Raw genomic sequence first — 16,359 nt, 5'->3', positions numbered from 1 at the left:
GCATGCGCGGCGAATTTTCGCGCGGTGTAGGTCATTTACATAGTGGGCGAGATTCAGACGGCCCCCGGCAGTCGTGAGCACACGCCCAACGTAACTCATGACAGGCGAGGGCTGTCATGAGCATGCAAGGGGTTAAGTCCCAAACCAGCACAAGAGTACACTTGTAAGGCCCCCTCAGGACCTCACGGGTGGCACTGAAAAAGACTTGATCGGTGTCAGGGAGATGACAACAGAAGGGTACAGTTGAGGTCCAGATGCCAATGGATGTTGCTGGAAAGGCCTCTTGTAGCTTGTTGTAGCTCTGTAGCTTGGACAAGTGGCCAGTCTTATGACCCTCACCCTTGGAGTCCACTCCTTTGTCCCGAGTACAAGAGGGAGAAACTCCAGTCCTTCATGGCTCCTCTCAGGTCACAGAAGCAGGTCAAGCCCTCTTCTATTTCTCCTCAGGTCCAGCAGTGTTCTGAAGTGGGTGCCTAGAGATGCTACCATTATGCTTGGCACAAGCCGGTGGATGGGAAGGACTCCAAGGCAGGCCCTAACCAACGGGGTAATAGTTCAGACCCTAGCTATTTTGGGCATTTGCAAGCTGGTGAAAGTGTTCAGCCATGCTAAACTTCAGCTCCGAGTGATGGAGGTGTATGCGGTGAGTGTACTACGGTAACCCCGGTACCCTCCCACATCTTACACCAAAATCCAGTCTAAAGCAGCCACTGAACCCCCAATAAACCAACATTACGCAAAAGATTGGCATTTCCTGCAGTGCTGAGAAGTGGGCCAGGGGAAACCAGCAGGTGGATAACAACTGTGCAACTTCAACCAGTTTTAGATATTTTCCCTTCCAGTATCATCAGTGATTGAGGGCAAGTTGTATAATTTCCAACATGACAAAATCACAACACAAACATACAAAAAGTAAGATTGACAACACTGTTTTGTTTATTAACTTGTTTTCTCTTTTGTAACTAGCTGTGCATTGGACACTTGATGTTAGGCTCAAGTCTAATGTCTGGCTCAGGCTTTTTTATAATACAAAGTAGGCGTGAGCCAGCATTTTCTGTAAGGAGTTGACAGGATTATTCTGATCTCTACAATCAAATGTGTATCCAAGCAAGCACCTACTGAATTAATGCTCGACTTCATGTATATTTCAAAACTTTAATCAAATGGATACACTATGAAACATTAAATTCTTTGATCTTTTTTGAGCTGTTGGATTTAAGGCAAACACATATCAGTTCTGGCTTGACTCTGCCGCAGAATGCTTTCGCTTCTGACCCTTCGGCAAGATGCAAGGCGGATAAGGTTCAGTACTTGGCCTATTTGTTTGGAATTTCAGCTTAGACAAAGAAGTCCTATCATCACACAAATCTGGATTGGACATTCTTTTATTCTTTATTACACATGAGAACACACGTTCTTCTTCTGCATTACTGTGTGGTAAAGTAAAAACAAGTCTTGCGATTTTAGAAAGTAGAAAAAACTTGCTCCTGTGTGAGCTTCGAAAGATAAAATCCCGCTCAAGATGAAACCAGACAACATCTATTCTGTATGCATCAACCTCTCCACTGGCACAGTTTACTTTAATGGTAGCATCTTCCCAGGTTTTCGCAGGAACATCTGCAAATTCAATAACTTGGTAAGTGCCAAACTCTTGCTTGAGGAAGGTCAGATATTTTTTTGTGAATTTTAAATAGGTTTTAAACCGCTCAACCATAAAGAGCACACTTTCAAAACCATATTTATGTTTTTCAAAAAAGTTGAAGACTCTAGCATGTTTGAGCACCTTGTCGTGAACTGGGAGCACTTCTAATGCCCATTTTACTGCCTCCTGGTGAAAAGAGCGCACAGCTTCAAAGAATTTAGATTGGGTTTGAGTTTCAATAATCCCTCTTTCAAGCATGCTCTTCAGCTTTCCACGAACACTGATGCCTACATAAAGGCTCGATTCGGGGATCTGGTAGTCGCAGGAACTCAGATCTGGAAGATTGGTTTCTGGATTTTTAATGAACGATTGGACAACTTGGCCCAGATAAGCTCTATTTAATAGTAATGTCAGAAGATCCACAATGGCATCATACAACAGATGAATTACGGGGTCTTCTCTCTGCAGCAAGAGGTTGAAATTCACAAATGCTGGTAATGAAGACTGAAGGAACAGGCAATAGATCTCAGTCATAGGGTTCTCGAAGCAATGAACCAGCCTCTGCAGTCTGCTCCAACTAGCTCCATCAATATCCGTAGTGGACGAAAAATAAGAACGGAGGGAGTCAAAGTTAAGAATCCGTTGATCCAAACAAGTAAGCATTCCAAGCCAACGGACAGAGATTTCCTTCAGCGTTTGACAGTAGTCGGAGTCTGCAAACTTACAAAACCGACCAGACAAGTTTGTCATTTTCGATGCATGTTCAAACCAGAAGTATAAATCAATAAGAAGATCCTCTGCATCAAAATCTTTTAGGAAGATGCAGAAAGCAGATGAGGCTTGCAAGGCACAGTTGTCTGCTACTTGACTTGGGCATGCCATGAAATATATGTTTTCATTATAATTGTGTGCAATAGTTTTTATAGGGTTTAGGTTCCCCATATTAAATGAGGAGTTATCAAGCCCAAACCCAATACAATTTTCCCAAGGAATGGAATGTTTATGCACAGCATTGCAAACAGCATCAAATATACCTTCGGTTGTGTCATCCTTCCTTATGCACATGTCCAGAAATTTACAGCATACTCTGCCCTGTTTAGAGTCAAAAATACGTACAGTCAATGGAAATGCTTTTTGCTCAGGGCTTTGATATCTGCTTCCATGAATGCAAAGACTGAACACTGATGCCTTCATGTCATCTGTTAAGTTAGCCAACAATTCTGGTACAATTGCTTCATTCAATATGCTGGCTGCTCGCGTTTTATCACAAGTGAAGGACCGGGCAAATTTAGAGTCCGGAAAACTTTGAGATAGTATACCAACCAAGTGATCTGCTGCAGCAAAAGGGACTGTGTGTTCAGCAAAAAATTTGGTGAATTTCCATTCAGCTTGCCTCACAAGCCACTCTTCAGTGGACTCTTGCTCTGCTAAAGGCCCAGTGCGTGTCTTGTTTTTTAACTTCCTCTCTTCGAAAGTCCTGTGTGCTTTACCTGAAATATGGCGTTTCACATCAAATATACCTTGATGAGCGCAGGATACATTCTTTTCACAAATCAAACAACGGAAGCAGCTGGAATCATTCTTGACGGGGACAATGATCCCTAGGAGGTAAAAAAAGGATTTTCAAAATTAGATTTCTTTCATATGTGGCAATCTTTAAGTAAAGTGGCAGCAGATTTTAATACATAAGGGATTTTTATGCTAAGCTTCTATTTCTCACATAAGTGCATATGTTAACATTGAAATATTTAAAAATGTTCTGGTAATGCTACTGTGTTTGGCTCATAACTGTGAGTGGCACTTTGCCACGGATTGTTTTAGTCTCTCAATATGTCATCAAAGAGTCACTGGGTCCCTCATCTTGCATTGAAACATCTATTCATCCACCTATTTTTTTCCATTCACCTATTTAACCACCTGCAATAAAACAAACACACAAACTCAGCAAGCATATGGAAGATTCATGTGAGAATAAATGTAGAAAAAAAATGTCACCTAACCTTGGTGGGCATATGGTTGCAATGTAAAAAAAATATATACATAGCAATAGGCAATCATCTTGTACATAGTGTATCACTGTTTTAAAGTTCCATCCTCGCTGCAGTGTTTAGAACAAATGTGTTGGTCACCTTGGAGCAGTAAATACAATGATACATTATGCACAATACCATTTCAAGTTGGCCACTCATATCACTGGGTGGCCATCTTAGATTGGTAACATTTACAGTGTGCCTCTATTGTACTAATCATCAAACGACAAAACCTTGGATAGTCTCCACGTAGGGAACAGGAGACAATAGCGTCACTAGAGTGAACTGGCCTCCAATGGCAAATGTTAAACACAAGAATCGCCACCTGAGAAAATGTTTCTTTGTTCCTTTATAAGTGATTATCCACCTCAAGTCTATCTACGGACACACAAACAATTGTGACAGGATGTCCTCACACCCCACCAGGTGTAATGCTTCATCATAGGACTTTCCTCGCTCTTCAAAAACTCATTCTGATTAAGAACAGGCCTACACTTAATAGTAAAGGAGGTACTTCTACCCGACTATTTAACTGTGATATAAGTATGTTAAAAACCAATGTGATAAATCAAAACTACCTTTTTATCTAAGCGAGATATCACTAGGTGTTAAAAAATCAGTATGGAGACTAGGGGAACCAATACCCCATCTCCCACTTAGACCATCAACATGTTTCTGCCTCTTGGTTCACAAGAGTGTGGCATTCGTCAGGACGGAACACGGGATCATATTGTGGCTTGTACTCTTGTTAGTGCCACTTTATATTCAGACTGACATTAAAAAACAATATTTTGGGAGGAGGTAAGGAAAAGTCTTTCCCAGTTCTCCTCTCATGTTAAATCTGTTTGCTCACATCTTTTTAATGGGCACCTCAGTATCTTGGGGCGGAGTCAATAGTGTACTACGTTTTGAAAACCCTTGCGCTGACCAACTGTTCTTGCTAAATTGGCATCCTAGGAATAGCTTTTCAGGGATAGATTGTTCACCCGATTCTGGTGCTTATCAAAATTACCCAATATAGCACTGCCTCACATGCAAAAATGTTTGTTTCTTTCTACAGTTTTGCATTCTAAGATTGCATGCAATCTCAAAAAAATATCCTCTGTAGTCGCTTGAAAATTGACTAGGGGGCATATGTATCAAACGATTTTGTATTCGCAAATGCTGCGATTCGCAAAAAAACTGCGTTTGCGAATACAAAATCGCAAAACGCGATGTATGAGCAATTTTCGCATCGCATTATTAAGGAATCGCTAATTTTGCGATTCTTTAATTTTGCGTAAGCATTTAAAGGAATCGCAAATTACGATTCCTTAAATGCTATGTAACAAGCACCCAAGTTGTGCGATTTCTCTTGAAGATATCGCAAATTACCACCAACTTACAGTTGGTGGTAATTTGTGATTTCTTTAAATAGTGCACTTTTTGGAATTTTTCAAAGTGCCATGTGGTGCACATACATGCCCTTATGGCATGTTTGTGCGCCATATGCGCACATATGCTCATTTCAGGGGTGCATCGGGGTGTCCTTACAACACCCTTGCAACCTTGAAAATATTCTCAATTTGTGATTCTCTAATTGCAAATCGCAAATTGAGAATGACTTCCCTCTCCTGGCCCATAGGAATGAATGGGAAGGTATTCCTTAATTGCGATTTCGCAATTTGCTAATCGCAATTAAGGAACAACAAGAAAACTCAAAATATTTGCACATTTTTAAATACATCCTGTTATGCGATTCTCAAATAGCGATTCTCAAAAAATCGATATTTGAGAATCGCAATAACAGATTTTGATACATATGCCCCTTGGACTTAAAACGTCCAATTTTTGCCTCTCCTTTACTTTCCAATGAACCTCTCTTTTCTTTGCATCCTTTAATCACAGCCTAGTATAAGTCACACACGTTTGCCGTATCGCCTATCATTTTATTTCTGCAAATCTCCCACACCTCATTTCAAAGATGTAACCTTGCCTTTACAAGATGTATCCCTGCAGCCTGACAATACCTAATCTCCTATAGCTTATACATTAATAATGCCAACCATTTGCACGGACCTCCGCCCAACTAAAGATCACACTAAGGGCCCGATGTAGGTAATTCTAATTTACCACTTCTTAAATACCGAATCATACCGATTCGGTATTTAAGAAGTGGTAAATTAGAGGGGGGGGGGAAATGCAGGTAATTCAGAATCGGTAAATACCGAATCGGTAAGATTCAGTATTTACCGATTCTGTAAATACCGAATCGGTATCCCCCATTGATTCCTATGGGCCTTGAAGCCGATTCGGTAAATTCCGATTGTTGCAAGGGTGCAGGGGGTGTCACTTTGACACCCTCTAGCAACCCAATTCCGGACTTGTGTGCCATGTGACACACAGACATGCCCTAAGGGCATGTCTGTGTGTCACATTGCACAGATGTGCATGCACACCTGTATTCAGTATTTTACCACCCAATAGGATTGGGTGGTAAAATACAGATTCTTAAAGCCCTGTGGCACTCTGACATGTGCCAGCTACATCTACATTTACAGAATCGGTATTTTACCGAGTCTGTATTTACTGATTCGGTAAATACAGAATTGGTAAAATACAGATTCTGTAAATGCATGCCCTACATCTGAAAAACGTAATACCGGTCAGAAACGGCGGAATTCGGCCGTTTCCGACCGGTATTCGGGCACCTACATCGGGCCCTAAGCTTCTATAAATTTTTTCTACCAAATATAAACTGGAATAAATGCATGGAATTGTTTCCTTAGTGCATAAAACTAATCCCTATAACCTATTATAACATGGGTAAAAACACTAACCATTGATTCCACAGCAGAATGCTGCTTGGCGTAAATTCCTTCATCATGGGTAGTAAGCGCTATATGTATTCAACTGCAATAAAATATATAACCCTACTGGCTCACACTGGGAAACATCATTTACAACGAAGTCTTTTACACGCATGACGTTATCAACGATCCACTTACCCCTCAAACGTCTCTTCAACGCGGGTGCCTTCCACGACCGTCTTTACCACGCAAGTGGTATTCCTTTTGGTCGTCCTGCTTGTAAGTTCTGCGTGGGGTTGGGGGGTCTCCCCCCATAAAAAAATAAAAAATAAAACGAGCAGGCTACATACATTAAAAAAACGCACTACAGTGTCATTTAAAAGTAAAAGAAAAGAGCCACACCAAAGACGTGGCAGTGTACGTCATAATTGTAGTCCTTTTTTAGTTTTGGTAGACGTGTTTTGACGCATATTTCCATGGTGGATGGAAGTAAGAGCTGCTGAACGTAACGTTTTTAAAATGCGATGTTAGAACTTGCGTTCTAAAAAGCTGCTTGGTAAAGCCACTTGCGAAGTAAAATTCGCGTAGTAATGCCATGCGGAGTATTTGTATTCGTGGTAAAGTCATATATTGGCTCACACTAATACCATAACACTCAATGGTGTTAAATAAAAGGTGACAGTAGTCCATACAGGCTGCATAATCATATTTACTGCTTGACACTCTTACACTTACATTAAGACAAACTTGCTATGGGTCATGTCAATCCATAGTACTTTACCAGTCCACAGCAATCAGCCACCCATCACAAATTGAACAGACATGGTATAACTTTGGAGATCTGCCACACGCTCCTGGCCAACGGAGGACTTTAATTTGGTCCTACCACTGCAGGTCACAAGAAGCTATACACCATGACTGCTATTTTTATGGTTGTAACTAACCAAATAATGTTCCCTTACTGACTGACTGACTGACTGCTATTTGACATCTCACAATGACAATAAGATATGGGATGGTATTAAGGTCCATCCAAGCAAATCTGTCGACTATTTCTCCTTCCAACCTATGCCTGCTCATAAACTTTACATAAAATATCTCAGAATGGACTACCCACTGCAGTGCATTAACCAGCTAAGTACACTATGATCTTACAAAATACTATAAAGGGACCTGCAAAGTTGTAGAAAGCTTCCAGCTTAAGCAAAAAGCAAACGACATGCCTCTATGTCACACATTTTCATCAATTACACTGCTAAGTGCTGTGTCCCTTAACACAATAACCATACCTTGGTGGTCATCACTCACAAGTGAACACTTAACTTATTGAGTTTTGTATAGTGAGTACTTGACCCGAAGGCATCAGAGCACTTTACAGAATGGGGACTGCCGCAATTACATGAGTTACCTATGGAGTAAATATTCATACATAGCAACAGTACCGAAAATAAGTATACAAGAGACAGTAGGATATGTGGACAATATAGTCATAGTGCTGTACAGAGTTGGCACAGCAGCAAATACCAAGTTACAAGTGGAGTAAGTAAGAATACATAATAACAGTGTTATAAAGGAAGTTAACAATAGACAGTAGGATAAACGGATTATATAGTTTTGAGGTAGCTACGAAAGGGTGTTGCAAATGTGGGGAGAGTAGAGGCGCAGTTCCCCCCCCCCCCCCCACCCTCCCCCCAGGTTGTGAAGCTCATAATTTTCGGAGATTGAGGGGTGCGGCAACAGACTAGTCAGATGGTTTAGGGGAAGGGTTATGATGTGTATTAAGGAGAAGAAGTTTCTGTTTCTTTCTGAAGTCAGGGAATGATTGATTGTAACGCAACTCCTTGGGCAGTGAGTTCCAGATTCTCCCTCTATGCAGATGATATCTTATTATACATTGCAAGCCCGGACACAACACTACCGGTGGTCTTCAAACTAATCACGGTACGGTAAACAAGCTGGATATAGTATTAATTTGGGGGAAATCCACCATCTACCATATCAGCGGCCCCACGGACATATAATCAGTACCACCCCGTCTCTCGACTGCAGCCAAGGGCTTTCAATATCTTAGACTGTTTATCTCCCTTAATGATATGGACTGTCTTACCCACAATATCCAACGTGTCCTGCAAAAATTCCGAGAGGACATGGCCAGATCTATTGTAACACTCATAAGAGTTTGTATCAATTATATTTACTCCCTATTTTCGTTTACATATTTCATATATGCCTGAGAACTACGAGTCTGGCATGTAAGTATAGTATTTTGGTTTTCTCGTTCACCTTTAGCTCGTGTTGGCACAAGCATGCAAACACACTACACATATCACCATAATGGGAACCTTTTACCACGAGTGAATCACAGTTATGTACGAACAGAGTGAACTTAGTGAATATATTATTTATGTTGACATGACATATATACATATATATTTCTTTTTAGTGATGCTCCCTGATGAAGGGCTCTGTGCCCGAAATGCATAGGAGGAGTTAAAGCCAGATGCATTTAAAAAATGTTGCAACTATGTGAAAAGAACATAATGATATAAATTGACTTTGAAGCAAAGAAAGCAACAATAAAACGTTTATTTGAAAATTTAACTCAAGAATTCTGTAAGACATTTATTGTGGAGTTCATGGTACTATTCCCAAGAACAAGGAGGTGTGCTCAAAGGGATGGGACCAGCAGTTTGTTGGAATCACGTCCATCTTGGAACTTGAGTCAGACTTCAATACATCATTTATCAGACAACCACTGTTTGCCTCCACCAGAACAAAAAATCTGGGGGAAATTCTGAAAATGAAGTCAGAGAAACCTATTGAATATAAGGGCACTCGTCCATGCATGCATTGTGGAAATTATAACAACATCATAAAGGGCACTAAGATAACACATCCAATGAAAGGCCACAATATCAATTTGAGAGTAAATGCCACTTGTGACTCCACTCATGTGATATACTTACTGAAATGTCCGTGCGGCAAAGTATATATCGGTAAAACCGAAAGGAAAATAAAAACACGATTGAATGAGCACAAATCCAACATACGGACCTTTAATCAGAAATCGACAGTGGCGTTACATTTTGCTGAAGAACATCATAATGTTTCACAATTTAAATTTCTGATGGGGGGGCGGAGCTTGCCGGCAACGATGGCGGACGCTTGAAGTGAGAGCTCCGTGCCGTCGCTCCTAAATATCCTGAATTTATCCTGAAATAGCCGAGCCCCATGGTCGGCGGTGCTGTCTACTGGCCCCCAGAGGGTGCCCGATTGTAGCTGAGAAAGGGCGAGGAGATTCTGAGCCTCCGCGGCCGCAAACGATCCTGGACCGACATCGCGGCGACCTAGGCCGCTAAGCCGGGCGCTTGCTTAGACACCACCCCGGAGTGCGTCACTCGACGTGCAGCCAACGCAGCATCCTGAGACGGGGAGAGCTCGCACCACTTGATCGGACCGGACATTCCCAGCGAGACACGGCAGCGGCTGCAAACCCAGCTCTCTACCCCCTCAAGGAGTGTGACGGGGGATAGGGACGATAGCTGGCCCCTGCTTCACTGAACCGACGAGTGGGCAGCGGCGACCAATAACAGCGTGGCGCCATTACGCTTCGAAAATATTGCACCGGGAACACTGCCTACCTGACGAGACTCGGAGGGACGGAGAAACAGTGATCTCCACGCGGTCCGACAGTGCGACGCATGGCCTTCACGGCGCGGCAGTGAGTGTGGTTTCGTCTGGTTCCTGCACGAGGCCTGGTGCGGATAAGGAGCGCTAGTGTGGATCCGACACGTGGCGGAAGGCCCGACTGTGAGTTGCGACCAGGGACTACTCCAGACAACGACGGACAACCCTTCAGAGCTGACACAAGCAACGGGAAAGCCCAAGGTGGAGACCCGCTCGGTGATTACTAGCGGGGGCAACATGTGTTCGAACAACGCAAAACGCGGCCCCCGGACACACAGGAATAATTGCCGACGCAGCAGGGCAAAAGCCCGGAGAGTTCGTTTTACACAGACATTAAGGGGCTCTTAGTCACGATGGAGAAGAGCCTTCAAGATAGCATGACCGCGATAGGTTCAAAACTTGACGCTCTCACTTATCGGATGGACCGAATGTCGGAGCGTGTGGAGAAGCACGCGGAAAGACTGGATATGTCCGAAAGGCGCCTGACCGAGGTGGAAGAGGCCCAAATGGACCTGGACAAAGATCGCAAGCAGATGGGGAAGCTATTGCAGGTCATACAGGATAAGTCGGAGGACTTGGAGGCCCGCTCCCGGCGATCGAACATCCGAATCACGGGCGTGGCGGAAACGACCCAAGTGGGAAAAATGGAACTGTTTGTGGAACGACTGCTCACCACGCTGTTGGGGGACGACGTATTTTCACCCATGTTCATTGTGGAAAGAGCGCACCGATCGCTAGGCCCGCGGCCGAAGCCAGGCCCCCCCCCCCCCGAGAACAATTATTGCAAAACTCCTGAACTATAGACACAGAGACACTGCTCTGCGACTAGCCAGAGAAAAGGGGACACTGCAATTCGAGGGATCATCGATCTCCTTATACCCGGACTTCACAGCGAGGGTGCAGGAGGAACGCCGCCGCTTCGCCCCTAATAAGCAGCAGATCCGTGATCTGGGGTTGGACTACGCCATGTTGTACCCGGCAAAACTCCGCATAAACAGACAAGGGCATTCCCATTTTTTCACCGACCCTAAAGTACTGCACAAAGTGTTGAAAACCTGGTCCAGGGACAGACGTAATAACTCAGAGGACCAGAACGAAGAACGAGACCTCGTCAGCGGTCTAGAAGACCAGGAATAGGCCGCAGGGGCCACCAACTCTCCCTCATTGCCCCCTGACTTTAAGGCGGAGAGTCCCCTGGTGATCGGGTGGCGTGCTCGAGGACTACGGCCGACCCCCCCTCCAGGCGGTGCGATCCAGTCGAGCCCTAATATTGGCGGGGCTGCTGGGGCGACGTCTTCGAGGACCCCCGGTGAGAACATTGCACGTTATGCTATGGTTTGCTCTTTTGTACTTTCAACTTGAGCTGCTTGTCATTGGGGCCACCTTGGGGCTTAAGACCATGAACAGCTACACTGTGGTTCACTGAAGGGGAGTGGGGGGGGGGCGACTGTATAGCTGCTGTTGGGTTTCCGATGGGTGGCGGGGAGGCGCGTGCGATCTGGGGCGTGAGTGCTAAAACACTAAGGGAGCGGCGGGGCTCAGCAGCTCTCAATGCCGAGACGTACTGAGTACATGCACCCTGCACTGATCTCGCCGACCTCTGCCCCAGAGCTGTACGCACAACTGGACCCTACTTGGGATTCTTTGAGAAGAGGGGAAGGGTGGAGGAGGGACTGTTCTATCATGCTAGGCCATGTTGGGGTTGGTCTGCTGTGGGAGGAGGGAGGGGGATCCTTGGAACGAGGGGAAAGTTACTGTTTTTATGTTCTGTTCCGAAGTGCCTTGCCTCAGAGAACACAAAGTGCTTGCTGTGACCGATTACTGCCCTGCACATCTGACTCCATTCTCAGAACCAGTGCAACGTCCTCATGGCTGACGCAAATGGTGGGCGGACAGACGAGAGGCCCGTATCGCTACACGCCCTCACATGGAATGTCAGGGGGCTTAACGATCACAGAAAACTCAGGAAGGTGTTGAGCTACCTTAGACGCCACAATATTGATATTGCACTCTTGCAAGAAACGCACCTCCCACTCACGAGCAACATGCTGCACACTAGAGGTTTGGCGGGGCATATAGCAACGGCTGGATTCACCACACACGCTAGGGGGTCCTTACTTGGGTGAACCCAAAATTAGGCATTCAAATACAGACGTTGGGTGCAGACACTGAGGGAAGGTATGTCATAGCGTCCTGTAAGGGGCTAGGGATGGACCTGTTGGTAGTCAACACTTTTGGCCCCAATTACGACTCCCCTGATTTCTTTGACACACTGGCCAGTGAGATAGCTAGACATGCCAATCCACACGTACTGTGGGTTGGGGACTTTAATTTAACGTTAAACCCAGACATAGACAGATCATCGGGACCCCCCCCCCCCCGACGGCCCTCGTCAGCCGCACAGTCGCTCACAGCGAAGTTAGTGATGCTAGATATGGTAGACGTGTGGAGGAGCAGAAATGTTGGAAGGGGCGGCTTCAGACACTATTCCACATTTCAAGAGATACACACGGGAACAGATTACTGGTTTGCCACTGCGGGGATCAACCGTTCCGTTAGGCAGTGCAAGGTGCTACCGCAAACTCTCAGACCACTCCCCCATACTGTTAGCCTTGGATAACCCAGTGAAGGGTTACGCGCCGTTCACATGGCGCTTCCCGCCTTACTCCCTGTTGGACCCGGTCTTCCGCGGAGAGTTAGCGGAGGCGATTGATGTGTTCTTCGAGAAGAACGTGGGGTCGGTGGAGGATTTCCAAATGATTTGGGAAGGGTTCAAGGCCTATATTAGAGGCATAGAGATGTCCAAGCACTCCAGTGTTCTGAAGGCTACAAGGGCCAAATTGGCCGAACTCGAGCAGCAGTTGCAGGCGCTAGAAGCAAGGAGTCGATCTAACCCGGATGACACTGTAGAGGGACACATTAAGCACCTATTGGTGGAATACCACGAGGCCGCGGACAGAGAGGTCCAACATCTAGGCAAGTACGCCATAGCCCGAACATACGGTGAGGGGGAGCGACCAGGCTCAGTCTTGGCTAACGTTATTAAAGGCCGCAGGGGAAAGGCGCTAATCTCAGAATTGAGAAACGCAGGCGGAGATAGGGTGACGGATGAGGCAGAAGTCGCCGCAGTCTTCAGAGACTACTACTCGGAGCAGTTTTCTTCCAGAGGTGGTGACATGTCGGCTGAAATACTGGATTATCTAGAACACATACAGCTCCCGTTTCTCCTGAATTCCGAAAGGAAGTTCCTAATGTGCCCTATACAGTTAGACGAAATCAGAGATGCACTAGCCTCCATGAGATCAGGAAGCGCGCCAGGCATTGACGGACTCTCGGTCGACTTCTATAAAGCGTTTCAGGAACAACTACTGCCACACGTGCACACCCTCCTGGAGGACATATGTGTCCAAGGCACCATGCCCAGTTCCATGAGAGAGGCAATGATAGTCACCATTCTAAAGACGGGTAAGCCACATGACGACTGTAGCTCGTACCGCCCAATATCGTTGCTAAACGTTGACACCAAACTATACGCCAAAGTCCTAGCGACTAGACTCGCGCTACTGGCCCCTGACTTAGTGGCCCCAGAACAGGCGGGATTCATCCCGTCCAGAAACCTGACATACAATATAAGGACAGTGTTAGGAACCATCCAACATGTAAAGCAGGATAAACCAGCAGTGGCGCTCTTTCTAGATATGGAAAAGGCATTCGACTCTGTTGAGTGGCCTTTCCTCCTTCAGGTGTTGCGTCGAATGGGGCTTGGCGAACCCTTCATCCAAATGATAGGCGCACTATATGACGGCCCCTCGGCTAGGGTTCGTGTGGGAAACGCGATCTCCCACCCACTATACATAGGCAGGGGCACCCGCCAGGGATGCCCTTTATCCCCTTTGCTGTATTATTATTATTATTATTATTATTGGGACATTTGTTGAGCGCTGCGATTACGCACACCGGCGTGTCCACGCGCTGAAAGTGGGAGAGGGCAGATGACAGGGAACACAGGAACTGCGCGGGCCAATTATTTACTATAAAGATACGTTTTTAGTTTTGCCCGGAATCTAGCCTCATCTGGTTCCAAGCGCAGGTCCGTTGGCAGTTTGTTCCAGTTGGTTGCCGCCAAGTATCTGAAAGACCTGCCTCCCATGCGGGCCTTCTTAATTCTTGGAGTCCTCAGAAGGCCACCCCCTGTAGATCTAAGCGCGCGTGTTGGTATGTACGCTTTGATCAAATTCGTCAGAGGGGCGGGTGCCCTGCCATTCAAAATGCGATGACAGGTGCAGAGGGCTTTATACTCCACTCTTCTCCTCACCGGGAGCCAGTGTAGCTGCTGGAGGGCCGCCTTAGAAGGCGCCCTTTTAGGCAGTCTGAGAATCAGACGCGCTGCCGCATTCTGCAGCACTTGCAGCCGGGCCATGCTTTTTTCTGGAGCCCCCAGGTACAGCAGGTTCCCATAGTCCGCCCTAGCTGTCACCAGGGCATGAACCAGGGTTTGACGTGCTTCAAGCGGGAGTAAGTCCAGGACCTTTCTCAGCTTCTTCAGAATCCCGAAGCAGACTCCCACCACCCGATTAATCTGGGGGCCAAATGTAAGCCCTACGTCAAACCACACCCCCAAATTACGCGCCTCTAGGCACGGGGTTGGGGTAGGTCCAAGGCAGGAGGGCCACCATGCCGGCGACCAGGCAGACTGGGCTCTCCCCACCACCAGCACCTCTGTCTTGCTGCCGTTCAGCTTCAAGCAATTGTTGGCCATCCATTCGGCTAGATCTTTCAAGCACGAACGGAAGCCATCGGCAGCAAGACAGGGCGCCTGCGACAGGGAGATCACCAGCTGCGTGTCGTCGGCATAGGAGACCAGTTGGAGGCCATGGCTCTCCACGATCGATGCAACAGGCGCGACATACATATTAAAGAGGGTTGGGCTCAATGACGAGCCCTGTGGCACGCCTTGGCCCAAAGGCACCCCCCTTGAGTAGCAGTCTCCCTGCCTGACTTGAAAACTTCTCCCCTTGAGGAAGTCTTGGATCCATCTCAGCGCGGTGCCAGAGATGCCCCCTCTGTTCAGACACTGTAGCAAGATGTTATGTGCTACAGTGTCGAACGCCGCGCTGAGGTCCAACAAGATCAGAGCCATAGTTTGGCCTGCGTCCACGCCCTCTCTCAGATGTTCCGTTGCCATGAGGAGGGCGGACTCGGTGGAATGTCGTGGCCTGAAGCCGAACTGCGTCGCATGGAGCAGTCCCCTTTCCTCCACGTGCTTCATAATTTGGGTATTAACCACCTTTTCCGCCACTTTTGACAGAAAAGGCAGGAGGGAGATGGGCCTCAGATTTTCTAATACCTCGAAGCCTAAGTGGGGTTTCTTCCGGAGCGGGAGCACCACCGCCTGTTTCCATCCGTCCGGCAGCTTCCCTGATCCGAAAGATACGTCGAGGATGTGCCTTATATAAGGCTCCAAGACTTCCAGACTGTCTGCCAAGCGTTTTGGCGACACCGGATCCCACTGGGACCCTGATTTAACAGAGCGGCACACCACTAATAGTTCCTCAGGAGGAGGGGTGCAATAGTGTGTAATATACCCTGCCGTCTCTGTGTCCCCCATTGCTTCCTCTAGGTCCAGCCCTATAGGCCGAATAGGGAAGGTCGAGTAGATCTTCTCTACTTTAGCGGAGAAGTAATCTGCAATCTGGTCACATGACTCCGTAGAACAACTTTCCGGCTCTGTAGGTGCGATTGCCGAAGTCAGGGATTTATAGATGCCAAAAAGTTCCTTGGCGGAATTTTCCGCCCCCTGAATTTGTCCAGCAAAGTAGGCTGCCTTAGACTTTTTTATCAGCCTATGGTGAATGCGCCTTTTTTCCAGGAATAAGTCCCTGGCCATGTTGTCATAGGACACCCTCCAGACTTTTTCTGCCCGCCTACAATCTGCCTTTGTCAGTCTCAGCTCAGCACTGAACCAAGGAGCTGAGCGCTCTTTCCGAGCACCTATGGCGGTGCGGCAGAGTGGGGCTGTCTGGTCAAGCGCTGCCGTGATGCGCTGATTCAAGTTGAGGACAGCTGTTTCTATGTCCTCGCCCCCAGGCAAACCATCCTAGTTAAGGCTTGGTTAAAATCTTCCACCGCGAATTTAGCCCACTTCCTCCTAAGATAGTTAGAGGGTACCTGGCTAGTTTTGTTGGTGTTTCTACTCTGTATGGAGAATGCC

The 16,359-nt window shown here is 46.5% G+C and overlaps 1 protein-coding gene across 1 annotated transcript in view; it reads right to left on the bottom strand.

The window, feature by feature from the left end:
• Nucleotides 1-1,231: 1,231 nt before the first annotated feature.
• Nucleotides 1,232-16,359, bottom strand: part of LOC147706094 (uncharacterized) — a 49,351-nt gene continuing 34,223 nt past the window's right edge. Inside the window, exon 3 of the mRNA XM_086929028.1 lies at nucleotides 1,232-3,243. Coding sequence (XP_086785154.1) covers nucleotides 1,232-3,243 — 2,012 coding nt within the window. The remainder of the gene's footprint in view (nucleotides 3,244-16,359) is intronic.

The sequence above is a fragment of the Lissotriton vulgaris genome, chromosome 7, assembly GCF_964263255.1.
Source record: "Lissotriton vulgaris chromosome 7, aLisVul1.2, whole genome shotgun sequence".
NCBI lineage: Eukaryota > Metazoa > Chordata > Amphibia > Caudata > Salamandridae > Lissotriton > Lissotriton vulgaris.
Note: the sequence above shows the minus strand (reverse complement) of the source record. Positions and strands in the feature narration are given on the sequence as shown.